This window comes from Microtus oregoni, unplaced genomic scaffold (assembly GCF_018167655.1).
Source record: "Microtus oregoni isolate MIOR12 unplaced genomic scaffold, Mior012 000016F_ref0000370, whole genome shotgun sequence".
NCBI classification, from domain to species: domain Eukaryota; kingdom Metazoa; phylum Chordata; class Mammalia; order Rodentia; family Cricetidae; genus Microtus; species Microtus oregoni.
In genome coordinates, this window is record NW_024543075.1 from 14,038,076 (window position 1) to 14,064,942 (window position 26,867).

The 26,867-nt window shown below is 49.2% G+C and overlaps 1 protein-coding gene across 1 annotated transcript in view; it reads right to left on the minus strand.

The window, feature by feature from the left end:
* Nucleotides 1-508: 508 nt before the first annotated feature.
* Htra1 (HtrA serine peptidase 1) overlaps nucleotides 509-26,867 on the minus strand; it is a 51,135-nt gene continuing 24,776 nt past the window's right edge. The window contains exons 2-9 of the mRNA XM_041667122.1: nucleotides 26,183-26,282; nucleotides 25,605-25,809; nucleotides 6,603-6,797; nucleotides 6,085-6,117; nucleotides 4,368-4,482; nucleotides 3,946-4,003; nucleotides 2,436-2,531; nucleotides 509-1,210 (exon numbers count right to left, since the gene is read on the minus strand). Coding sequence (XP_041523056.1) covers nucleotides 1,042-1,210; nucleotides 2,436-2,531; nucleotides 3,946-4,003; nucleotides 4,368-4,482; nucleotides 6,085-6,117; nucleotides 6,603-6,797; nucleotides 25,605-25,809; nucleotides 26,183-26,282 — 971 coding nt within the window. The 3' untranslated portion in view covers nucleotides 509-1,041. The remainder of the gene's footprint in view (nucleotides 1,211-2,435; nucleotides 2,532-3,945; nucleotides 4,004-4,367; nucleotides 4,483-6,084; nucleotides 6,118-6,602; nucleotides 6,798-25,604; nucleotides 25,810-26,182; nucleotides 26,283-26,867) is intronic.

Here is a 26,867-nt window from a genome sequence, read left to right on the forward strand (position 1 = left end):
CTAAATTCCGGAGGAGGGAAGTCTTGCTCTTATTTTGGACCCAGGATAAGTGAGTTTGCAGAAGCTTGTGCATTCTGAGGACTTAGATCAGGCCATTCCTGGGTCCTGGTCTAAACTGGCTGTCTTTCAGGAGACCTGATTGACTACAGAGCAGACGCCTTGCATCTGTCCTGCCCTGCTCTAGCTGTCCTCCACACTTGACCCACAGCAGGACAGATGCAAGGCCTTTTGGCACAGAGCAGAGGCCCAGGGAAATCGCTGTTGACTGATCACATGACATATGAGATCAACAGACTCTCTTTAGTTTGACAAGCTCCAGATAAAAGCAGAACGGGCCATTCAGTGAACCAAAGTGGCCAAATAAGGTGGTATAACACTGTCAAATCCCAATGGGGAGATTTTGAAAGCTCAGCCCTGCATGCACAGAGTGGCTGAATGAGGAGCCCACTGACATCAGGGCTCCTTTCAAAAGGACTGCCGACAGCTGGTAAAAGAAACACACCAAAACCCAAGTATGAAGAAGTACTTTAATAGCTGAAACTCAAAGTCATTGTGCTCCTGGTTCCAGGATTCCTAAGAGGCATCTCTGGCCATCTCAGAAGCCAGGGTCACCCACCTATGGTGTCAGGGCATGAACTTCTTCTGGGTGCTGAGAGTTGGAGGAAAGTGTGACCACGTCCAAGACCATGGCTGTGAGGACCTTCCTCTTATCTATGCATCCAGTCAACCACATCAGTCAGACAACATGGGCTAAGGAAAGAGACGAATGTTGACTGCTTAAGCAGGAACAGCCCAAGCTTGTAAGGAAAAGCACGCTGCATACATAGCATACAGAGGGTAGGGCTTCTGCCTGCGCATCTGCAACATTACATTTGTTTTGCCCGCACACTATCAAGAAGGATTCTGTCGGCAGGAATGTTCCCTGAACAAGCAAAACGTTGGACAAAAATCCCGGATGTCCTGCGTCACCAGCTCAGAGTTCTCATGTGTCATCCACTGGAGAGTTTTGAGGGAAATATGAAGTCAGGCACCTGCCTCTGCCTATGGGTCGATTTCTTCAGGAATCACGGTAATCATAACGTCTTCATTGCCCCTGCGGACAACCATGTTCAGGGTGTTTTCCTTCTTAATGACATCACTGACGTCATTGGCAGTGACCACCGACTGTCCATTGATGCTGATGATAACGTCATTTTCCTTGAGCCCTCCACTGAAAAAACAAAGGAGAACACACTGGTAACACTACCATTGTTCCCAGTTATCCAGAAGGCCACAGATTACAACCCCAAAGCCCAGAACACAGGGGTTTGGAGGAGATAGTGATGAGTAGGTGACATTTCCTGTCAAGATCTTTGGGCTACAACAACAATGTCCATTGCAGAAATGCCTATGACATTGGTATGAACTATGATCCGCTGTCCTCAGAGGGGACAAGGAAACACCAGGTACTGTGACCGCAGCCAGTTTGCTCATAAATGGCATCATAATCCAGAAAGTGCTTCCTCCGGGAATGTTGGATGCCTCTATTCAGAGAGGCTCCTTTGTGCTGTGGCTGGAACTTTAGTTCATACGTGACAGGGTCACTGTGCTACCACAGCCCTCCTCCTCCTATCCTAAGGCTACAGACTTGTTCCACAAAGGCCCAGAAGGGAAACAGCTCAGGCTTTCTAAAGTATTTAGTGGCTGTGTCTTAGCTACCCAAGTCTGCTGCAGCAGCATAAAAATTGCTCCAGACAAGATGTCATCTCGTCTGGGGACATGGCTGTGGTCCAATAAAACATGTGTCCACATTAGCATTTCAGAGAATTTGCAGTATCACAAGACAGTGTCATTTGGATATTTTTTCCCAAGCATGAAAAAAAAATGCAAAAGCTATTTTTTGTTAGCCCACAGGTCATGGACAACGAGGCATCAGGCCAGGTCTGGCCCTTGGGGCTCATATCTGCAGCTTCAGTCCACATTGCTTTCTAGAGGTCACAAGGGGTCCAGGTAACAAACCTAACTTTTGGCTGAACTGCATCACGGGGGTCCAGGTAACAAGTTTAACTTTTGGCTGAACTGCTTCTTTCACTATTTTGATGTCATCTGGATTGTTTTTGCATAGGTGTTGACAGGTATGACTTCACTAGTCACAAATACAACCAGAGCAGGCCCTGGGGATCTGCATCCTGCTCCACAGACCCTTCCCTCTAGCCAGGCTTCCCAGGAACTCACAGCCAGCCCACCAGTTGAGTGCTCTTCCCATATGGATGACCCCAGCCATGACCCAAGGCAAGAAACCTCCTTCTGGGGACAAGCCCTGAGTCCAACCCAGTCAGAAGCCCTGGCTGTGGGAGATGCTGGGCTGACACGACCATCTGAGCCAGCTGTAAACACTGCTTCCTAACCCACAAGCCACGTGGATATTAGAAAAAGGGGAAAGACTTATCACTCACGCTTCTGCCGGGGTGTCAGGGATCACTTCAATGATATACGCTCCAGACAGTACATCTGGGAAGTCCCGGTGGCGGTCCTTCAGCTCTTTGGCCTTGCTGCTTAGGGGGAAAGACTTTGTGTTAATATTGAGCACCCACAGCCTTCCTCTGCCAACACTCAGCTCTTACCAGAGTCCCTTCTCATTCTCCACTTCAAGTCGTCTGATTTACTTGATCGTGACACATACTTGCACAGGCTTTTACACAGCACAGCACACATGCAGAGGTCCGAGGACAACCTCAGTCATCGCCTCACACCTCGTCAGGGACAGTGTCTCTTGCTTGCTGTTGCACACATAGGCCAGCTGGTCTGCAACGGAGAGTCTTCCCCGTTTACCTCCAGTCCTGACATAAATAGCCCCAGGACTACAGGCATGTACTTCTATGCCTGGCTTGGCATAGGTCCTAGGGATTTGAACTTAGGTCCTCATACTACCACAGCAAGCACTTTACCCACAGAGCCATCTCCCCGGCCCCCAATTCTCCTTTAAAATGGCCTGCCTATTAGCATCAGCAGATGCTAAATGATAGCAGGAAACTGATCTAACCATCAGCATAAGACAGCTGCAACAACAGGGGCTGTCATTGCCACAGCTGAGCCATACCTGATGATACAGTAGGCACGCCCACCCTGTTAACCTCATCCTAATGGGGAAGGTACTGAGCACCCAGGATAGAACGCTGAGAGGCGTAGGAGCTTGGGGAAACAACACCAAAAGGTGACCCTATAGCCTAGCTTCCTCTACCCACACTTCCATCTCTTTGGCTCCCAAAGACAACCCGGGTGAGTTCAGACTCAGCAAGCTGTCCCGTTCTTGACAACACTAAGAAATGTACCATTGTTCATAGCTTGTATGGAATGTCTTAATATTTTGACAACTGGGTAAAACAGTACTATCAATACATTCTGCTCTTTAGTGACTCAGACATGCCAGTCAGTTTGGTTTCCTGGATTTCCTGCAGTTTCCCTTCCACCCCCTCTAGTAGTACATCACGAGCCTGGCAACCCCAGGCAGCAACCTCCACACTCAGGAAAACAAGTCCATCAGTCTTCAGTACCCCGAGGCAGGGCCTGCCCTGGCATTCCTGCAGCCACACCCCACGCTGCAGCGTGCAGGGGAGGCGGGTGCTCTTGGCTGGGGCAGGCAGGCGCTGGGGCACTCCTGGAATGTGAGTTTCAACAGAACAAGTGGCCAGAGGCAAGCAGTGGAGGGAGCCAGCCTTCTGCTGTTCAGGCCTGCCTTCGGGGAGGAGGGCAGGGTTTTCCAGGTGGTCAGAATGCAAAAGCAAAGAGGCCCAAGCCCAATGGCCCCTCCCTTTCCCCAGTGTGGCTGACTTTTAAGCAGAAACTGAGGTATCTGAAGGAAATAGTTTCCCTTCAAGAATAGCCATGAAGCCTTGTGATGCCCAGGGTTATATAAAGGCAGTGCAGACGTTCACATTTATATCATTGTGTGTCCTGTTTACCCACCTAGATGTGAGCGACATCATTCGGATCCCGATATACTTCTTCTTGGTGACGGCTTTCCCTGGTGTGGCAACAAAGGCACAAAAAGTCAGTCCAGTTGGTGGGAGTATTGGGACACAGGAGCCAGAGGAGGGCACCCAAAGACTGTGGTTCAGTCCTGGCCTGGGATTTTAAGAATGTCTCTTGCTTCAGAAACGGTCAAAAATTTGAGCTTGCCCTTCGTTCCTAACCCCTATGGTTATGTATATTACGGTATGTGAATCCTCTTTGTTCAGTCTCTACCACCACCACCCTGGTAACATACATTGACTCTTGAGAGGACTGGTCTCAGGGACTGTCATCTTCCCCTTTCCCAAGTCCTCAGGGGGCAGCTAAGCCTCAGGACTGAACCTGCAAAGGTCCCCAGGATGCCTGGACCTGGTTACCTTTGGCCTGTCGGTCGTGGGATTCTGTCAGGAACTTTTTTATCTTATCGGATGGAATTGCAAAGGAGATGCCCGCTGTCACCTTCAATGTGTTAATCCCAATCACCTCGCCATCCTGCAAAGCAAGCACAGCTCACTGAACCCGGGAGGGTCAGAGGCAGGTATAGGCAGGAAGATGAGCAGATGCGCCATGTGACAGAAGTCTCTGAAATGTGTTGCCAGGCGTGGCGCCTGGCACCTGTCATTCCAGCATTCAAGAGCAGCTGAGATAGGATCGCGCTGAGATCCTGGCCAGCCTGAGCTATGGTTTGAGACCTAGTCTCCAAAAACAAGGTTGAGGAGAAGATGCTATCTTCACTGGTCATCGCGTACTCTACCCTACAAATGTGTACAATTAAAACAATAAAAAGGAGAAGAAGCGTGGGCTGAGAAGATGACATGATAGTTAAAGAGCACATGTGAAACTAGGAGTTAGGATCCCCAGAACCCATGTGTATGTTGGGTGTGTGTGGCGGCTTGCCTATAATTCCAGCCTCAGGGGCAGAGGCAGGATCCCAGGAGAAAGCTGGCTAGTACAACTAGCCGTAGCGCCTAGCTCTGGGTTCGACTGAGAGACCCTGCCTCGAACCTTCATCAGCCCTGGTCCAGGCACAAATACATACGCGCACAGACAACACCCCCCAGCCACCCACTCACACCTGGTACCATACATGCAAATGCTCATATACACAGACATATGGCAGGGAGAGTATTTTGGCTACATCTGAGAATCTAGTGGGGGGGCTGCAAGGAGGAGGCCTGGGAGTAAGGAGGGGAAAGACATTAGGGCACTTGTGTAGGGCCGACCACACTCGGTTCTGAAAGGATAAACAGAAGCTCCAGGTAGGAGTTTTCAGACTACTTCACTGCGTGTACAGATGATGTTCAAATCCACCGGATTTGCTCTTTTCACAGGAAGAATGTGTCCACCCTTCATTATCTCCGCTTATGACCCTGATTTGACCGTAGATGCTGAGTTGAGCATGGACCCTCAGGGTTTACTCCCCACAGCTGCCCCAGGGTATGGTGGGGACGAGCGAGGATGTGGCTCTTTCCTGAGAAGTTTCTGGTGACCTGGTAGGTGTTGTACTGAAAAAAGGGACCTTAAGAACGGTCAACATAAATTGCTCCTGTTGTACGTCACAGATAGCAGCTCCTGACAATGACACTTCCCAGGAAGTATCACTGGGTGGCCTCAATTTTATACTCTCTTAAACAATTCCCAAGCGCTGGCATGCTGTGACCTTCAGTTTTATGCTGAGGTATTAAAGTCTAGGTTAAGGGAGATTTTTGTGAGCAAGCGGTGGCTCCCCATCATACCCATAAGCATTCAGGGAGAGTTCTTGGCATGGAGACAAGCCAGGCCAGCTCATCTCCACTCAGCTACCCTCGAGACCAAAGGCACCTTTATACAGCCAGCCTCACTGCAGGGACCTTCAGTCCCCTTTCTGCCTAGAATTTCATGGTGTCCACCTGTGTGTGGAGTGTCCTCTGGCCTTACTGCTTCCAGAAAGGGCTGCTGGGGCGAGGTGCAGAGATATATATGGTACACTGCAGAGAGCCCCCTATAAAGTTAATTACATCACATGTTCTGACAAGCTCATGTCCAAAGAGAAAGCAAAGAAAATAGCATGCTCCAAGACAGAACAAATACAGCACAGGTATTGAAAGGCCTTACCAGGTTTACTAACGGGCCGCCGGAGTTTCCATACTGAAACGGAACCGAAAGGGAAAGGTCAGGTCTGTCTCACACCGTCATGTAACCGATGTCTCCGCCCAGCAGATTCAAATCTCTGAGCTGAAGCAGCTGGCAGGGCTCTTCCCCAAGATTCTCTGCTCCCCTAATATTTACTTGGCTTACAAAAAGGATCATGACCGTTTTCACAAAGCTTGGGATCTGACATAGTGAGACCATTTAGGTCCAGGCCCACTGTGAGCAGCTAACCCCTTCTCACCTCCTCCTCGGATGAGACCAGCTACCTGCTTGCTTCAGGACCCCATAGTTCAACTCTGTTCAGCCCCAAGTGGGTCGCCACCATCACCACCACCCGCACACCCCCGCTAGGACTACACTCCATGTACTTATTCTAGTTCCGAGAATTCGTGGAGACTACAAGCAAGTTTGGGAACAATAACTAACTTCCTCTGACAAAAGCTTGTCCCCACCCCAGTAGGTAGAGGGAGCGGAGGGCTCACATTGATGATGGCATCTGTCTGAATGTAGTCCATATCGGAGTTCCGGAGCCCCAGCTCTTTGCCGCCTCGCTGGGTGGTGCTGACAATCCCGGTGGTGACCGTGTTTTGAAGAGAAAAGGGGCTTCCGATGGCTACCACAAACTCTCCCGGTCGTAGCTCCGAGGAACGGCCAAGCAGCAGGACTGGCAGCTTTCCCTGCAAGCACAAAGGCAGGTGTTGCTGCACTGCAGCTTGGCATGCTGGATAATGCAGATGCAGGGGCCACAGAGCGGTCCCAGCTCCTAGGGGGATGAGCTCATCAGAGCTAACACCGCTCTCTCAAGCTCCGGCCATAATCCACACACCACAGGCCATCAGGGACCCAACAAAACAGAAGACACCCATAGCAAGGAAAATGGGGAAACGTTAGAGACCATTTCTTGGTCTCACATCTTGGAGCTATCCACACAGCTTGACAGAGGACACCAGGAGACAACCTAGGCTGAAGATTCCAGACAGGAATCCTGAGCCCAGGTGTTTTAGAGGAAGCAAGGAACCTAGAGCCTACTTCCCACAGACATAGCCTTCCTGAGGCCTGGGATATGAGGAGCCCTGAGGGCAGGGACTCACACTGACTTCCTTGTGTGTCCCAGTGGTGGTGAGGCACAGGACAAGCAGGAGAGGCTGGCAGCACTTGGGACCCAAGTGTTGGGTTATCTCTCCTGCCGGCCTTGGGAAGGTGTCTACGCTCCCAGCCTGGGCAGACGGAGGATGCAGCAGAAGAAGCCGCATTTCCCATGCCCTCTCGTTAATGGGCAGAATTATGAGCCCTCCATAACTCCTCATAACAACACAGGACCCTCCAAAGGCTACAGAGGTTGATGGGCTGAGGAAAGTCCTTAGAGGCTGCCTTCCTTCACTAACAAGGCCCCAGGCCCTGCGTTCTTTCTTCCACGTAGCCCAGCAATCCCGCGTGCTGCTCATAGACTTCTGTAAGAGCTGGTCCCGCTGCCTGCTAAGGGGAACTCTTTACATTAATTCGCCTTGAAAAAGAATAAGCTTTAAAAAAAAAAAAAAAAGGACCCAGTGTGGGTGGAGATGGGATGGGTAGAGAGACCAGTGACTTTAGCATCCCCTCTACAAAGACAATCGAGCTGCTGATGAACTGGGACAATTGTTCAGCAGACAAGGGAAGCTCCAGGGACCTGTGTGACTTGTGACAGAACCAAGGTTTAACCTGACTCATCTACCCTCCAGCACTACATAGTCCAGTACAGATTCTACACACACACACACACACACACACACACACACACACAAAGCCACGCACATGTGCTCACACGCACATATACTGAGACAGGCAGACAAGACAAACAGACAGAGGAGTAAGGTCAATACTAGATAAAAAAAAAAAAAAAAAACTCACGCAGAAAGAGAGAGTGCAAATTCTCACCAGCAAGGAGCCCGAGAAGCCACACCCCTTGACTCTCGGGTAGCATGCAGCCCCACTGAACACCAGCCATCAGTGGCACAAGCAGAGGCCACACTGCTGAACTGAAATTCTGCGTGAGTTTACAAGCATGAACTCCTCATCTGAGAAGTGGAAATAAGACAGTCCACCAATCTCAGTGATCTCTTGTGAGAATCCGATGGATCAGGAGCCTGACCGGCTCTCTGGAAACAGCCTGCTTGGCTGGTGTTATCAGCTGAGCATCAGCTATTCGCCAGTATTAAAGTCCCTGAAAATTCAATGAAGGATTCCAGCAACTGTGCTATGACAAGCTAGTGTATGCCACCTTTCCAGACACAGTTCCACCCAGTCTTTGACCCTTTCACTTTAAGGTCACCTGAGGCCAGAGCCTATGGCATTCCCTAAACAGACCCACTCAGCATCCAATGGCACGTAGCAAGCTCAGCGCGACGTGTTTACCCTGGGTGGGCGCCAACAGTCCCTGCCAGCAAATTCTGCCAAGAATGACCTCAGCAATCACGGCAGGGTGAGGCAGAGTCTGGCTGCTGATGTGTGCTTGCTCGGCCACACTGGAAGAGGCCCACCAGGACAGCGCCGTTCCTTTGGGGGCCCAGGAGTGGCTGAAAGTCCTGTCTTTGAGGCTTCAGGGATAACTGAAGGGCAGGCAAAAGGGGTGGCCAGGGCTGGAAGCCTGGACATCCAAGGAAGCAGTCTACACAGATGGTCGAGCTAAACTTGGAAGGGTGGGCATAGCTACCCAGTGGGGACTATAGCAGGTCGGAGGTAAGCTCCACTGAGAATCATTATCAGCCTTTGTCTTGTGCCACACCCCAGCCACTGCCTCTGCCTGAGGGGAGAGGTGCCAGAAGCAGGCTTTAAGCCTCAAGGCCCTTAAGACAACAGGGACCTAATGACCACTCAGTCTGGCTCTTCTGTTCCAAAGTCTGAGCTCAGGCCCAGAGGATGCTGGGAAAGAGACAAATGTTTCAGGGGAAGTTGTGTGGACAGATGGTAGGGACCTCTATGATGGAAGGAGATAGAGGCGTCTATGTCATAGAGTACTCAGAAGACATGCCAAGCTCAAGATCAGTGGACTCATCCACTGTCACCGAGGTGACCATGGGCTTGGACAAGAGGAACACTAATGGTGAGAACCCATAGGAAAGCCCATGTCACCACCCTGTCACATCTATCCAAGTGGGCAGTCCCAATGGTCATATCTCTTTAAATATATGTTATAAATAATGAAGGGTGACTATAAACACAATACTAAACAGGCAGACACATAATGGCAAGGTAAGGAGCAGAGTATCATAGTCCAAATCCTCAATTTATAGGAAAGGATTAAATCTTTCCCTGCCAAATGGCCAAGTTCTTACAGGGCACTCAGATGACTTGGGGACCTAACACCCCCACACACCATTTTATGGCTATGGAAACTGAGGTTCAGGATGGAGGCGCTTTTCTCAGCCATGAAAAGCCTGATTAAGCTTGAGAACCAGCCTCCAGGCTTGAGCCTCCATCCCCATCAGGCAGGAATTCTAATTGCTGGACTCCAATTATAGGCTGAAATCCCTACAAGGGAGAGTGAGGTGGTGCCGAGCTGGCGGCCAGGCCAGATTTATGGCTCCATGAGGTCAAGTTGCCTTAAGGGGCCCTTTTGGCCCTTGCTCCCTGCAGGTGCTGGCTGGCTTTGAGCTTCAGACTCCTTAGCCTTATTCAGATCCAAATGTGGCTGATTCTCAGCCACAATCCTCACTCGGGCCTGTCTGCTCGGTAGCTATAGCCTTTGCTGGCCAAATTCCTGCGCAGTAATTGAGCTTTTAATTCTATCCCTGTCTAGACAGCCACACTCTTGGGGGGACAAAGGGGAGGAAATATACATGGCTGGAAGGCGCAGCAGTGCCGCAGCCTTGACCTACAGGCGCTCCGCCACACTTCAGGGTCCCTGCTCCGTGTCCGCAGGCTGCTTCCTCTGTGCCCACATCAAAGCTGTCTCCAAGCTCCTGGCTGTAGACGCTCTGTCTAGGGTTCCCTTTGAAGCAGCATCAGTCAGTCCCAGGCCATCCAGGAGACCAGCTCCTCTCCTAACAGACACTTCCCATATCCCCCCTCCCCCCACATCCTACAAATCTAAGCTCCCCTAAGCAGTAAACAGGACAAGCATCCATCCTAATAGTTGCAAAGATTGAGGGGAAAAAAAGAATCCATCTCTCCCACTGACCTCACTGCTGGGGAGGCACGGACATGTAGCCTGTGGGAATAATAAAGTCATGAGACGGGAAAACACAGCTCTGAGGCTCCGTATCATGAAGCCAAGAAGGAACCCTCGCCTCTAACAGGAAGGCCAGAAGCTTATGCTAGGTCAAAACGCAAGTCCTTCTAGGATGAGGGACATTGTCCAGTGAGTCTCTCACAGTTGAGTTCTCACCAGGCTGGAGAGCAACAGTAGCCTACGAGGCCAGCAGAAGAGAAGAGTTTGAAGCAGGAAGATGTATAAGTACCATATCTTCAGGGCACTGCCGGACGCTAAAGGGTATCCTCAGCATCAATAAGAAAGTAACCTGGGAGAGAGAAGATTTCCTGGAGGCCGGGAAGATGGCACAGCCAGGCAGCCAGATGACCTGAGTTCCACACCTAGAAACCTCATACAGAGTCACACGTGGCGTTACAGATCTGTAACCCCAGCACTCCTACTTTGAGATGAGAGACGGAAACAGGAGATGCTGCCAGCGGCTCATGGACCAGTTAGCCTGGATAACTATATACAGGGCAGTGGCAGGAACAAGAAGGACCTTCAACAAGGTGAAAGACAAGAACTGCACCTTAAAGCTGTCCTCTCATCTCCATGGACACACTTGCACACATATGCACAGGCACACACACACACAACAACAACAACAACCACAACAATAATAAAAGAATCCATAATGCCCAAGTAATAGGCACACTGTCACCTGAGTAGGTGAAGAATGAGCTCAAGGGAGTGTCAGTGGCCCTGGACATAGACTACAAGCTTACCATGTCCACACAAATTACTAAATAGTCACAAACTGGATGCTAACTATGAAGTAGGTCAAGGGCTTGGTCCACAGCATGGTTCTAGCTAATTCAATTATAGCATCACAAAAGCAGGCCTACAAGCTTTGCTTTCAGGGCACGCTGCCTACCTGAAAAGGAATAGTCTCAACAAATTGTCTTCCCAGAGCCTGGCATAAGACCAATGTATCCAGTCCAGCTCTCCAGGCTTCCTGTCTGATGGGCAGAGCATGGATAAACCACTGGGGCCCAAGAGTAAATGCAAACGGAGTCCATTCCCTTGCTGTAGTCAACTGGGCACAGATTGTCTACAATGCCAAGCACAGAGCCATACGGCAAGGATCTCTGCCTGACTGACATGCAAGGAAGAAAAAGCTGAATCCAAAGTGGACACAGCCATGTGTCTGGGACCAGAGTTATACCAAGCCTGGGAATAAGAAGAAGCACTTTGTGAGGTGAGCTAGGAGTGGGCTTGTCCACTGTGCCCAGGCTTCAGAGGCTGAAGGACAACATTAAGACCCAGGAGCATCCCCCTACTCTGTCAATTTCAGTATGCTCATGGTCACCAGACAGTCACCACCACTCCAGATATCACACAAAGACAAGAAGATGCCTGGTAGCCACATGACAAAGAGGGCCAGTAAGATGGCGCATCCGGTAAAAATCAACCACCACCAAGGCTGATAACCTGAGTTCTATCCCTAGGAAAGGTCCCACAAGATCTGGCTTGTGACATGTGTCTCAGCTTAGTCAAGGCGCAGGTGACTAAGTGGAGCCCGGCCACAGCAGACAAGCTCACTGCTGGTTCACCTCACACAAGGGCCTCCTCCTGCTTCATGGCTCAGGGATTGTTTACAATGAGCATAGGGCGGGCTCGCACCCAATGGGCTAGGGTATGCATGTGTGAGTTCAACACTCCCTCTCTCCTAAGTCTGGGCGGTCGATCTACTTCCAAGTGTTCCCACCAGCCCACCAGTCCAGCAGGCAGATGCTCAGGTCACACCAACCAGCAAGGGAAGAACTGATTTGTGCACAGAGGGAGGGGACAAGAGCCAGTGTAACCGAACAGAACAATGAGAGAGAAGTTAAAGAACCGTGATGTAAGCCAGGAGGTAGTGGCATATCATTTAATCCTAGCTCTCGGGAGGCAGAGGCAGGAGGATCTCTGAGTTCGAGGCCAGCCTGGTCTATAGAGGGAGAATCAGGACAGCCAGGGCTACACAGAGAAATCTTGTCTTGAAAAGCAATAATAGCTGGGCGGTGGTGGCACACGCCTTTAATCCTAACACTCGGGAGGCAGAGGCAGGTGGATCTTTGTGAGTTTGAGGCCAGCCTGGTCTACAAGAGCTAGTTCCAGGACAGGCTCCAAAGCCACAGAGAAACCTTGTCTCGAAAAACCAAAACAAAACAAAAAAAAAAAAGAAGAAAAGAAAAAAGAAAAACAATAATAATAATAATAACCATATAAGAGAATGTAAGTGGAGCTCAGCACATGCCAAGATCTTGTGTTCTATCCCCAACACAAGGAAATTTTAAAATACAACAATCAGATGGGCCAGCCGACACGAGCTGAGCTAGTGGTTCATAGGTAAAGGTGCCCTTGCTTGTTATCCCACAGTATCTTTGGGGAAGTCTGTCTTATCCTCATCCAAGCCCTGGTAAGCCTGGCCATGGCTTCAAGGCACCATGTGCTGGAGGTTTCATTACTGATCAAAGGATGAACCCGAACTGCCAGAACTTCTCAGGGCAGGAAAGCTGAGCCTGCACTAAGCAACACTTCATGGTGATGGCTGCTCATCAAGGGCTTCTGCTCCAATATCAAACCAGCTGGTGCCGCAGAGAAAATCAGGCAAACACACTCACAGGCACGCACGCTCTCCAGTATGTTCCATATAAGAACATACTGGAGAAGCAGACATCTGGGTTTGGGTTGAGTCCTGTGTGTGTGCAATAGCACATGTGTGTTGGTCAGAGGACATCTTTGTGGAGTCAATTCTCTCCTTCCTTTTATAGGGGTTCTGGAACCACATGTGGACATCAGGCCTGTGCAACATATGCCTTCACCCACTAAGCCATCTCCCTGGCACTGAGTCCTCAATTGACTCAGTCTGTTACTTGATTGATTTCTCTGGACCTTATACCGTCTCCAAAACTAAGGCCGTTCAGTCTAGTCTGTTACGATGACGAGGGCTCTTTCCAGATGTGGCCGTTGCTGAAAATTCCATTAGCAGTAGTTAAACAAGGAAAATCGGAAAGGTAATGGGGGAACTTAAATTGCACACAACTCCCAAGGCGGTCTAAAGATCCTTGCCAACTCCTGAAGCATCAAGAGGAGTGACATCTGGACATCGTGAGGTTGTGGTGTGACCAGTCATCCTCCTGCGAGGACAGCAAAAAACCCTTTCACTAGCTCAGCAGCTGCTACCAGCTTGGGGACTCACCTCATTCCCTGAAACTTGAGGCGAACAGCAATAAAATGAACCAAGAAGCCAAAATGAAGGAAGAGTTGCCAATTTTTTTTTAAGTCTAATGAGTCAAGTCAATCACTTCTTTCTCTCCTTTGAGAAGTACAGCAGGTTCCTCAGTCGCAAAAAAAAAAAAAAAAAAAAAAATGTTTTTGCTGCTGAGTCTGCAGTTTTACTGTGTTTGCCAAGCTGCCTGACACACTCCTGTTTAGGGCTGGGGCTTGCAGGCAGGGCCTCTTGTTGGCTGAAGCTTTCTTCAAAGGCTAATGTTGTAGCCACTGGCTGCAACTCAACCGAGTGATTCAACATGCCTTCTGGAAACAGTATGTCAGCCTTTCATTTTCTTCAAAACTATGCAGGAGGAGGACCTGTCCATCTCCCACACCCAGAAAGAGGAAAGTAGAGGGGGCTAGAAAGTCAGGGGAGGGGAATGTACCATCTAAGACTTGCCTAAAGGCAAGTGGAGAGTGTTCCAGACACGTGACCAGCAAGAGAGGTAGAAGCATGGCTGTGGACCAGCTGCGTCAAAGCTTTGCTGATGCCCTGTATAGCATCTACAGGGCAATATGAGATAAAACGTGATCCCTTCTTCAGAGGCTCTTTCCTTTTTTCTACATACTCTCCCCCATATCTTAATAGTTTGTATTTGTTTTGGAAAGAACAAAGAAATTCCCAGATCAGCAAGCGCAGAGACCCAGTTGGCTTCCCAACCCAGCACATTGCCACACAGCTCTGTAACCTGCACACTGTCCCAACGGGGGTAGAGAAGAAAAGCCTGGCATCTCTGCTTTCCAAGGCCCAACCCATAGATGATGGAAGACTTCATGGGCTTTGCCATTACCACCTCTATGCTTCTACGTTGGGTACCTGGATCAGAATAGAAGCTTTCCTTGCCTGGTGACCCACAGAACATACCCCGAGTCTGTCACTGAAAGCCCTGTATAACTGTCTGTGCTAAGATCTGTGACATGTGACAGTGATCCTGTGCCCGTGCCTCTTCCAGGCGTGAGGTATACTTACAAATACTACATAGACAAAGAAGAAGGGAACAGGCAGGGTCAGAGGTCCCTGTAGAGGGTAGTGGGAAGACCAGGAACTATCCTGAGGAGGAAGAATCACCTGAGCCAAGGCTCAAAGTCTACTCAACACACACCATTGTCCCACTGGGTAGCAAAGACAAGACACAAATTCAAGGATCAAACTGGGACAATGCTCTCAGAGCACAGACCTTTCTGAACCCAGGGCTTAGAAATGCACAATCTATGTCCATAGTTACCTGCCAAGTGAACCAAGATTGAAATGTTATGAAGGCTATGAATGACGGCAAGGTCTAGAGTATAGCCCTGACAGAGTCAAGGATGGCTATGGTGAATGGAGGGATGGGACTAAGGAGCGGAGAGGCCAGGGTGAAGAAGGACCTGCTGCATGGGGACTGAGACCACAATGTATCCAGGCTCATGAGACTGATGTCACCAGCATCCATTTCCCCATTGGACATGGTGTCTAGGGATGTAGGACACATGAGGAGTTGGTTGGAAAGGAGATGGAAGAAGTGAGAGCGATGGAGGGAGGCAGGAGGAGAAAGCGAACACAGGATGCAGAAGAATGTAAACAGCGAAAGTGCAAGCTCCTTCCTCTTCGCTGTTTATGAACACCACCATAATATTTAGTCTCCTGTAAGATACATCAAGAAATGTTTGCTGCTTCAAATATCCTCCTGCTCTGGTTTGGACCACAAAATGTCAACAGCTCTATATGGGAGCCAGCAGCCAGAGGCTTTATGTTCTGTGGTACCCAAAGCAGAAGAAACCGGATGCTGCTCAAGTCTTCTCTGTGCATCAGCTCCTTTGACCACTGACCTCATCATGGTGGCAGCTGCAGTGTCGGGTCATGGCGGATGCACGATAAATATTTAGGGAAAAAAAATCAATAAATGACCTTAAAAGATCCACTTGGATCTTGGGGTGAGGGAAGGTACTAATATTAGCTGGGCCTAGCATTCTGGCCAAGGTAACTGTCTTGAAATGTCTTGGTTTCCAATCATTTATAAAGTGTTCTTGCTATGAGATTTCAGTGCTCTGTTTAACAAGCATCTTCTCGATCGGTGTGTTAGAACTAATTAGATTGTTCACTTAGAACAATGAGTCCTCAATCCACCACAAGGTTTTAGCTTTCCCTTGCCATAGGAGAGGTCTGGAGGGTTTCGAAACCGGTTAGGGGAAACTGTGTCCTATAACCAGATAATCAGGAACTCTTTTTGAATCTCTCAGGAAACTGACTGCATAGACGGCCTTGAGGTTCCCAGAAGAGGAACAGCAGAGCCAACCAGCCAAGGCCAGTAAGAATCACAGACAATACAGAGATAACAGCTAACGAGACACCTCGGCCTTGTGTTCTAGAAGTTATCGTAAGCTCACGAGAAAATGACTGTTGACACACAGATCAAGATCCAGGACCTCGAGACCGGGCGGAAGAGGAGAACTGAGCAGCTTCAGCCCTTTCCCACCCGGCCCCACGGCTGGCTCAAGGCAACCCACCTCAGCTGGCCTGTCCCTTCTGCAGATAAGTTCCCCCAACACACACCATCTATGGATGGGCCTTCCAGCCCCCAGGAGGTTCTTGCCCTTCTTTCCTTTGTCTCCTTCACTGCCAACCATCCCGCTCCTGACTCCCACACTAATCTCAGCTCCGCGGCTTGTGCCCACTATTGCCACAGTGTGCAAACCTAACAGTATTTGGCCAAGGCAGGTGTGCAATAAGCACATACGGACACCAGCAAATGAAAAGGGGACCCAGAGTTGCTTGGAGTTGGGTAATAACTTGTAAAATAGCTTGTAATTCTAATAAATTCCTTTCCACCAAAACCACAGAGAAATGGCAAGACCTAATGCTCCTCTCTACTTGGTCTGGCAAAACCAAAGCCTCATTTTGACAGAGGCAAACTCCTCCCGAAAGAAAGACAGCGGAAGTCAGCTTAGCTGTCTCTATTTCTGGTCCCTTGTGGCCTCACCTCGCTTGGTGCTTATAAGCACCCTCTTCCCAAATACTTCCTGTTACCTCAGAATGAGTATTCTATCTACCACTAAGTCTCACTGGGAAGAACTGGGAAGCAAATATGTCTGGCTCCCCTTCCCCTGTGGTCTCCAGGCCAAGCAGGCAACTCCTTCAGTACAGAATGAAATCAGCAATAGACTCTATACCCATGAACAGGCATGGCTGTGTTCTGATAAAACTTTATTTACAAAAACAGATGGAAGGTCAGATACGGACTAGAGGCTACAGGTGGGCCAGTCTAGACTCTAGCACACGGTCATGCTCAGAGCAATCAGATAGACACCCCCTTAACATCTCTCCTAGGTGGGATGGTCAGGAGACATTCCCAATGAGCTGAGACTTGTTTTGCCTGAACCACAATCGTCTCTCTCTAATTCCTTGCAAAGAGTGCCAAAGTGAAAAAAGGCATTGCCATATTAAGAGAAAAATGGAGCCAGAGAGTTTCCTCAACCATCAACGAAGTTCTTGAAACGGGGCCAAAGAACACAAAAGGCCCCGTTTCTGAGTTTGGGGAAGTGAAATATTTTCACATGCCAAAATGAACTACAGTCAGAAACAGTAAGGAGCCATGCCGCCATTTGCTTTTGGACAGAGCTGGCACTGCAGAACAAAAGCCACCCTCCGCGTCCCGTCTATACTTCTTTTCACATGAAATATTGATGCTCTCCTCTCTAAAAAAAGGTAAATACCGATCCAGTAATGGGAGCCCTGCCATAGCAACAGGCTCTGTGGCATCTTTGGCAACTGCAGTGGAAGTCCTCCTAGTTTTGGGAGAGAAGTCCACAGAAAAGAGCAGCAAGAGGAGGCACAGAAAAGCCTCCAAAATGGAAAAAACACAAAAGACAGAGAGGAAGGTTCCGGGGCGGTGTGTGTCTACGCCAGGCTCCGGTTTACTTTATGGGAAGAGGGAGAGCATCCAGAGGATGCATGGCCTTTGGTTATCTGATTCGCTCTGGGAAGAGCCCAGGGGCTTAGTCAGCATCCTCAGACAATCAGGTGGCCTGAGGAGAACCCATGTGAGTCACACCCAGCTCCAAGCCGCTCCGCCTCCCTGGCTCCTGCCTCATCCCCAGAGACTGCCTGGGCCTTCCTCACTCGCATCACCAGTGGCCGACTCTCCACGCACAGGGCCAAATTATGAGAGGTTTAGATATGAACGCCCCAGCCTCCAGTGACCCTGCTCTGAACTCCATGATCAAGCCTTAGCCTTCAGGCCCTGTCAGCAGGCTCAGCAGTAAGAGGACCCTCAGCAAACAACACCAACCAGTACCCAGAGGCTAAGCCTCAGCCACTTCAAACAGGTCTGTGGGACTGGTGGGCCAAAGGTGGCTGGGCACCCTTGTAGGCCTTGGCGGGGGAGGAAGAAAACCACCTCAAGCCTGGATAAATGCTGTGTCCAAATATTTACCTGGTGGTTGGCGTCAGGGAAAAGAACCCACAGGAAGCGTCATTGCCTCATCAGCACTCTGAGGTACCAAGACCACAGGCTCAGTGTAGCCCTGGCGCGGGCTATATCCGGCCAAACTCCAAAACCAGAAGGCGGAGACAAGAGTGTGCAGTCGGCCTGCCGCACAGTCCTCCTCATCTGAAACTGGTTCAGAAGAGCTAGGTACTAGCCTGTGGCGTCTCTCCTAATCCATCACACTTGGGAGTTGCAGACCTGGTTTTTCTCTGAGCAGATGCTGTTGTCTTAGTTAAGGTGACTATTGCTGTGATGGAACACCATGACAAAAAGCAAGTTGGGGAGGAAAAGGATTATTTGGCTTACACTTCCATATTGCTGTTCCTCATCAAAGGAAGTCAGGATGGGAACTCAAAATGGCAGGATCCTGGAGGCAGGAGCTGGAGGCAGGAGCTGATGCAGAGGCCATGGAAGGGTGCTGCTCACTAACTCACACCCCCCCCCAGCCCCCCGCTTGCTCAGCCTGTTTTCTTACAGAACCCAGGACCACCAGCCCAGGGATGGCCTCACCCACAATGGGCTGGGGATCAGTCCCTAATTAAGAAAATGCCTTACAGCTGGATCTTGTGGAGGCATTTTCTCAATTAAGATTCCCTCCTTCCAGATAACACTAGCTTGTGTGTTGACACAAAACTAGCCAGCAGAGCTGTCCAACACCCGTGACCTGACCTGAAGGCCAAAGGAAATGTGTTCCTCATGCTCAAGCAGGAGAAAGCTGAGTCTGGAAACGAAGAGCTGAGGAGATGGTTCCATCAGTAAAGTGCTCACTGAGCAAGCGTGAGGACTCAAGTTCAAGCCTCCGAACCTACAAGACAGCCGGGCAGAGCGCGGCACACCTGTGATCCCAGCACTGTGCAGAGACAGAGAAATCAAAACCGAGTGGAACTAGGCACAGGGTTCCATGCCTGAATCTTAGGTATTTGGGATGCTGAAACAGGAGATCACTTGGGCCCAGCAGTTTGAGGCTATTCTGAGCAATATATTAAGCACACACACCCCCAAAAAAGATGGAAAATTAAACTATAAATAGCATCCAATTTCTATTTAAATGAGGAAGGACAGCAAATACAGAATGTATGGAGTCTTGAGTCTTGTCCCTCCCATGATGGGGGATGCTGAGGGGACTCGGATGTGGGGAACGACTCCGTGCAGTGAGTCAGACAAGGGGTATCCCTGGGGTCTAAAGCAGGATGTGATCCAACACTGAAGGACAGAAATACTGAAGGGAAGGCCTGAGAAAGAGAAAATGCTCCAAGCCCCAGGGGACCTGAGGAGGTGGTGAGGGGCAGCAGGAGGATGAGGAAGGGGAGCCAGATCAAGTCAGGTGACCCCAGGAAGGAGTTCCGGATATAGAGGGTTTGCGTGGGATGGGCAGGACAGCATCCAAAGAAATGAGCACAGCTGGAAAAACAGCTGTGTGACAAAAGGCACTTTCCCTCCTACCTTAACACTTGCCCGTGTTTCTGCCCATGCCCCGGCTCCAGCCTAAAGACACCCGATTGGTTCACTTTTTATGTCTCTCCCTATCTCTTATGGCTCCGCCCTCCTCTTGAACTGCTCAGGAAAAAAAAGACAAAACGACGACAACAACAACAAAACAACAACCCAAAACTGACTTTGGATAAAAGTTAAAAATATTCTGTACACACGGCCAGTGGCTCGTGTTAAACACATTTGGAAGTAGTTTGTATCCCAAGCTGAACTAGTTTGCCCTCAAAGCTGCTTCCCATTAAAATGTTTACATGGGCGATCCCCACCCCCCACCTCCAGACCAACACGGATCCCATTGAGGACCCCTAGTTTCAGCTCTGGGACAGGAGCATCCCATGAGGCTCAAGGGAAGAGTCACAGGGGTCACCCTCTCTCTTCCAAGGGGCGGATCAGTAGCCCCGCCCACAAAGGGCTTCCCTTGTGAGCCTTTCCCACGAAGTCCTTTAGGGTCTCAAAATGTAGCAAGCAGAGCAAATGCACATTATGTCGGCTCAGCAGAGAGAAACAAAAGAGTCTTTTGGTCACAAGCCCAGAAACCTCTCTGGCAACTGCAAGCCAAGCAGCTTCAAGCCCTTAGAGATGGGAGGCGCACTTTGAGAGGGAGGAAGTGAAGGAGCTCAGGCAGGGCCTACACTGTAGCGCTGTCCTTCCTGTGAGCAGCATGCGACAACAGTTAGCAGTTCGATGGAGCAGCATGTGCTCACCCTACTTGGGCCGTGGGGGTTGAGGCTCCGCGGCTCACAGTCACTCCCAGGCTCTCCAAAGGTGGAGGAGCCGATCTGCAGCCGAAAGACAGAATGGCTCGTGCTCTCTGACAAAAAAGGGAGATGCAGCCAGGCATTGGTGGCGCACGCCTTTAATCCCAGCACTTGGGAGGCAGAGGCAGGCAGATCTCTGTGAGTTCGAGGCCAGCCTGGTCTACAAGAGCTAGTTTCAGGACAGGCTCCAAAGCTACAGAGAAACCCTGTCTTGAAATGTCCATTGCACCTTCCATTTCGTGAAACGCATGTTCAAAGCGGACAATTCCAGCGTGAGTCACAGAGAACCCCTTCAAGCAAACTCATGATGCTGATAAGAAACCCGGCCCAGATGACCAGCCCTTGAATTAGTCACTAGGCTCGTGCATGTGGTGCATGGCCCAACACCAGCTTCACTGGGCTGCTCTTCAATGGCTCTGGGGAGGCCCAGTCATATCCTCACGTGACAAAGCACCCTGGGGGGTGACTTTCCTGCCTGAAGCCCAGGCTTGACCTCGAACTTGATGCTTAACGAAGGCTGTTCTTAAACCCAGATCTTCTTGCCTTCCATCCCCCTCCTCAAGTGCTGGAACTGGAGGTGTGCACCACCTCACCCACTATCCTAGTCTGTCTTCTCCCCCCTTCCCTGACCTGTTTCTTTGTTGTTGCCTAAGAGGACATGGTACCAAGCCAGCTCCGCTCCCATCCACTGCCTACCACGCCTTGATCACAACGCATCGCACACAAGGAGTAAATTCTGCCGGAACTCGGTTCACCTGGGTGGCCAGTTCCTTCCCAACCAAGCTTTGTTACAAGCCAGGCTAGACTCTCCCCAGAAATAACTCTCATCAGAACAGACAAACAGAAATGGGGTGGGGTGAGGTAGTCGGCAGGAATCAGGCTTTGATGTGGGCGTCTGCCTTTCATTTCCAATTCCATTTTCAAAAGCTACGTCAGTTCCATTTTACATTTCCAAATATTCGGTGGGGGTAGGGGGGCAGCACATGTCAACATCAGGCTTCTGGCTCAAGGGCTAGACTCCTAGGGACACCCTGAAAGCCTTCACACAGCTCCTCTGTTGAGTGCTCTCACATTCTGCCTGGACATGCCAGAGGTGACACGAGGCTCCTGTCTCCTTGTTGGCTCAGAATCAGAAAAGAATATCCCCAGGCTGGAAGAAGTCACATGGCATGCACCCACGCATTCCGAACATGAAATGACATGAGGAGACAGCTCACACACCACGCAGGCCGGGTCCCGCCTGCAGACGGCCAGGAGGCCACCCAATGCTGGCTGTCTTCCGTGAACTCAGTGGGTCTGAAGGGTCTACATGTGGCCGCCGGCTGTGCTATTCTGGCCAGCCTCCTCTGGTGCCACCACCACATTCTAGAAGCTTCACCAGCAGCATTCCTAAATGGGAAATGTGCCAACCTATTTAAGGTCGTGCTGTCCCATCCCATGTAAAGGCCAGGCTCTGTCCCTGTGGCTATGGCTGCAGAGTTGGGTACTTGAACGTCTGCCCACTGGCTCCGAGGAGGCGGGGGTGATAAGGTACAGGTGCGTTCCCGGAAAGTTTGTACTTCCTTTATAAAATAGGAATAACACAGCTACCCTGTGTATTAGAGAATCATTGGATGTGAAGGGCAGCGCCTGGCCCAATTAGCTTGGTGCCAACAAACACAGTTAGAAAGATGAACTGTTGATAGAAATTCCACAGTAACCTGGCAGAAATAACACACCACTGTGACCTCACTAAAGTCGGTCACCCGCACGGGCACAGAGCCCGTATGGGCTACAGCCTTCAGTCTTGTCTTCACCACTCAGCCTCTGAGAAGGTAAGGGAATAGACAGGGTAGAGAGTGAATGTTTGGTCCTGTGGTTTTTCCGGAAGAATGCCGGATACTATTTTTAAAAGGATAAAAGAACCCAGCATCCTACTGCCCCAACAGTACATTGAGCCACCTCTATCCAATAGTCCAGAGCGCACAGTAGGACTTCACCTAACTGACATCCTACTTAACAGTCAGGTGAGAGTAAGAGCTTCACAAAAAGACGCTACACTTCATTAGCTCCTAGACGGGTGTCTTTTACTGCACCAATCACAAAATTCCCACTGACCCTCCTACCTTCTATCTGAAGAAATTTCTGGGGACAGGAAGAAAGGAGAAACAAAGGTCACATCATCGTGTGGTCTGCATGAGAGGGAGTGGGAATCTTTGCTGGCCATCCAGTAAGACCTGGATTTAGTTTCAGGGCTGAAGACTTTGCTAAACAACAGCACAGACATTAAGGGCCTCATTGAATAAATGGGACCTCCTGAGACTGAGAAGCTTCTCTAAAGCACAGGACACTGTCACTAAGACAAAAAGGCAACCCACTGACTGGGAGAAGATCTTCACCAACCCCGCAACTGACAAAGGTCTGATCTCCAAAATATATAAAGAACTCAAGAAACTAGACCGCAAAAGGCTAATCAACCCAATTATAAAATGGGGCACTGAGCTGAAAAGAGAATTCTCAACAGAAGAACTTCAAATGGCCAAAAGACACTTAAGGTCATGCTCAACTTCCTTAGCGATCAGGGAAATGAAAATCAAGACAACTTTAAGATACCATCTTACACCTGTCAGAATGGCTAAAATAAAAAACACCAATGATAGCCTTTGCTGGAGAGGTTGTGGAGAAAGGGGTACATTCATCCATTGCTGGTGGGAATGCAAACTTGTGCAACCACTCTGGAAAGCAGTGTGGCGGTTTCTCAGGAAATTCGGGATCAACCTACCCCTGGACCCAGCAATACCACTCTTGGGAATATACCCAAGAGAGGCCCTATCATACAACAAAAGTATATGCTCAACTATGTTCATAGCAGCATTGTTTGTAATAGCCAGAACCTGGAAACAACCTAGATGCCCTTCAATGGAAGAATGGATGAAGCAATGGAATATATACATATTAGAGTATTACTCAGCAGTAAAAAACAAGGACTTCTTGAATTTTGCGTACAAATGGATGGAAATAGAAAACACTATCCTGAGTGAGGTAAGCCAGACACAAAAAGAGGAACATGGGATGTACTCACTCATATTTGGTTTCTAGCCATAAATAAAGGACATTGAGCTTATAATTCGCGATCCTAGAGAAGCTAAATAAGAAGGTGAACCCAAAGAAAAACATATAGGCATCCTCCTGAATATTAACCTTCATCAGGCGATGAAAGGAGACAGAGACAGAGACCCACATTGGAGCACCGGACAGAAATCTCAAGGTCCAAATCAGGAGCAGAAGGAGAGGGAGCACGAGCAAGGAACTCAGGACTGCGAGGGGTGCACCCACACACTGAGACAATGGGGATGTTCTATCGGGAATTCACCAAGGCCAGCTGGCCTGGGTCTGAAAAAGCATGAGATAAAACTAGACTTGCTGAACATAGCGGACAATGAGGACTACTGAGAACTCAAGAACAATGGCAATGGGTTTTTAATCCTACTGCACGTACTGGCTTTGGGGGAGCCTAGGCAGTTTGGATGCTCACCTTACTAAACCTGGATGGAAGTGGGCGGTCCTTGGACTTCCCACAGGTCAGGGAACCCTGATTGCTCTTCAAGCTGATGAGGGAGAGGGACTTGATCGGGGGAGGGGGAGGGAAATGGGAGGCGGTGGCGGGGAGGAGGCAGAAATCCTTAATAAATAAATAAATTTAAAAAAAAAAATAAAAAAAGACTTTGCTAAACAAGGGTGGGAGATGTGGCTCAGTTGACAGAGTGCTTGTCTAGCTCTCACAAAGGTCTGGCTTGATTCACAATACTGTGTAAGCCTGGCATGGTCGTGCATGCCCATAATCCTCACAGATGGAAGGGAGAGGCAGGGAAGTCAAAGGTTCAAAGCCACCTACAAGTTATCAAAGGTGTTTGGAGGCAACCTGGGCTACATGAGACTTTACTGAGCAAAAATAACTGCAAACAGGGTATCAAATATTTTTTTAAAAAAAATCTTTTTCCTTTCCTTTTATAAAAAAAAAATTGCCAAGTGTGGTGGCACATGTCTTTAATCCCAGCACTCAGAAAGCTGAGGCAGGTGAATCTCTGTGAGTTTGAGGCTAGCCTGATCTACAAAGTGAGTCTAGGACAGTCAAGGCTACACAAAGAAACCCTATCTCAAAAAAATCACACGAAAAATAAATTAGGTTTTTGTTTGTTTGTTTTTCAAGACAGGGTTTCTCTGTAGTTTTGGAGCCTGTCCTGGAACTAGCTCTTGTAGACCAGGCTGGCCTCAAACTCATAGCGATCCACCTGCCTCTGCCTCCCAAGTGCTAAGATTAAAGGCATGTGACACCACTGCCCGGCTCGAAAAATAAATTAATTAAATAAAAAAATTAATTCAAGTAGGACTAGAAAGAATCTGAGCTATAAACATCCCGACACCCAAGGCAATTTCACACACGCATTTCACAAAGTGAGCTCAATCTCGCTACATCTTAGTTTTACACCCTGGACCCGCCTCAAAGTTAAGGGCTCGTAGAAAACAATAATTTGGGCAGATATTGCACTCTAGCCCTTTTGCAAGGGGTTATGTGCACATCAGCACATTAAAGATTCTAAGAGACTCAAGGAAGAGATGTTAATTTTGTCTTAGGTTCCCAAAACCTTGAGCACAGAAAGTTTAGCAAGGAGCTAGAGAGATGATGAGCACACTGCTTTTGCAGAAACCCAGAGTCAGGTAACCCCGTAACTTCAGTTCCAGGGTACCCAGCTTCTCTAATTACATACTCACATACAAACACAACACATGGTTAAAAGTCATTTTTAAAAAAAAGTTTTCAATCCATTCCATTCACACTGAGAACCCAGGACACCCCCAGTTATGCATGTGGAGACCAACATCTCTGACACAGATGCCTCAACATCGGGGACAGAGTCTCTCTTCTCACCAGTTACCCATTAACTTCCTTAGAGTCTGGTTTTATGAAGAAAAAAATGCTACTTTTAAAAACTCTACTATGTGACAGGTGGTGGGGCTTCACTTTAATCCCAGCACTCAGGAGAAATCCCACCTCAAAAAAAAAAAAGAAAACGATTAAGAAACTAATTTAATTCAATTAAAAACCTCCGATCTGAGAGCCAGCTTCTTCCAGGAGCTTCCTGAGCCCCTTCTCTCCTGCTGCCTGGCCCTATAGCTTCTGCGCTGTGGCTGGGTGCTCCACGGTTACCAGACAGCTCTGGTGTCCTCACCCTCTCCAGGTCTGGCATCTGAGAGCTGGGCTCTGTGGGCTGGGGAGGCGCTCAGGCCTCAGGAGCTTCTCACCTGATGGTCGATTTTGATAAGGGCGATGTCTGCCTTTTCATCTACGTCCTTGATCTTAGCTTCATAGGTAGCTCCGTTCTTCAGCTCAACCTTGACCCGGTTTTTGTTGGTCACCACGTGAGCGTTTGTCACGATCAGTCCATCCTCAGACACGATAAATCCAGACCCACTAGCCACTGGCACCTCCCTCTTTGAAAATGGAAGCCTGAAACAGACATTAGTGAAGGCTGAACACCTCTAAACACTCACACAAACCAGGAAATGACTTTGCAGGAGCAACCCACGCACATCTAGCAAGTGTTTAAACGGTTTAAAAATAACATTAGGCTACTTTTTGGAATGAATCAAAAATTCCACTTAGAAAATATTCCCTGGGAATCTCTTCAGAGCTAGAAGTTAATAAAAGAAGGGCCAAGATTATAGATTTAAGTAGGAAAAATTTCCTAAGGCAGAGAACTCCATCATACTATAGGAATCTACCCAGCGACATTCCTAACACTTTAATGTGTGTCAAAAATAGCTCTGTCACTACTTAGTGACAGCTCCAGATGTTACAGGAAAGGGGAGGCACTCTTTACTTGCGATACAGTTCAATGTGAACCACAGCAGGCGCGATCTTCTCCACCACGTCAGCAATAAAGTTGTATTTATGCCGCAAACTGTTGGGATCTTCCTGCCCTGGGAACAAAAGCAAAGACGAGGTAGTTTAGCGATACTGGGCCTGTGCTCGGGCCTGGAACACGATGTGGCTTAGAGGGAGACAAAATGCATGAAAGGATCAACACACACATACATACATGCATACTCAGGCACACGAACTCATGCACATGCATGTGCTTCCACACAGATGCCTACACTCACGCGTACGGAGCATGAGCATAGGCACACATACATATACATGCATAATCATACACACATACACATTTGTATAATCATACACATGAACATATGCACAGTGTACACATCACATCACACACACATATACCCCTCTGTGGAAGGGAAACAATCATCCCCTAGGCTAAGAACTGGGACCTTTCCAGTCCTCTTGTGACCCACCACAGCTGCATGTCCCCAGGGTCCCCCCGTTCCAGGGCATCTGTAGATTATTCCTGTTCCACTAAGATCCACAGTGCTCCAACCAGACATAACTGGGCAAAGGGACATACGGGGACTAACTTCCCATACTGGAAGGGTACCTCCATAAACATGGAGTCCTCCAGTCCTCTCTTGTTCCCCCTCAGCCTGGTTCCCCTCCCTAAGTTG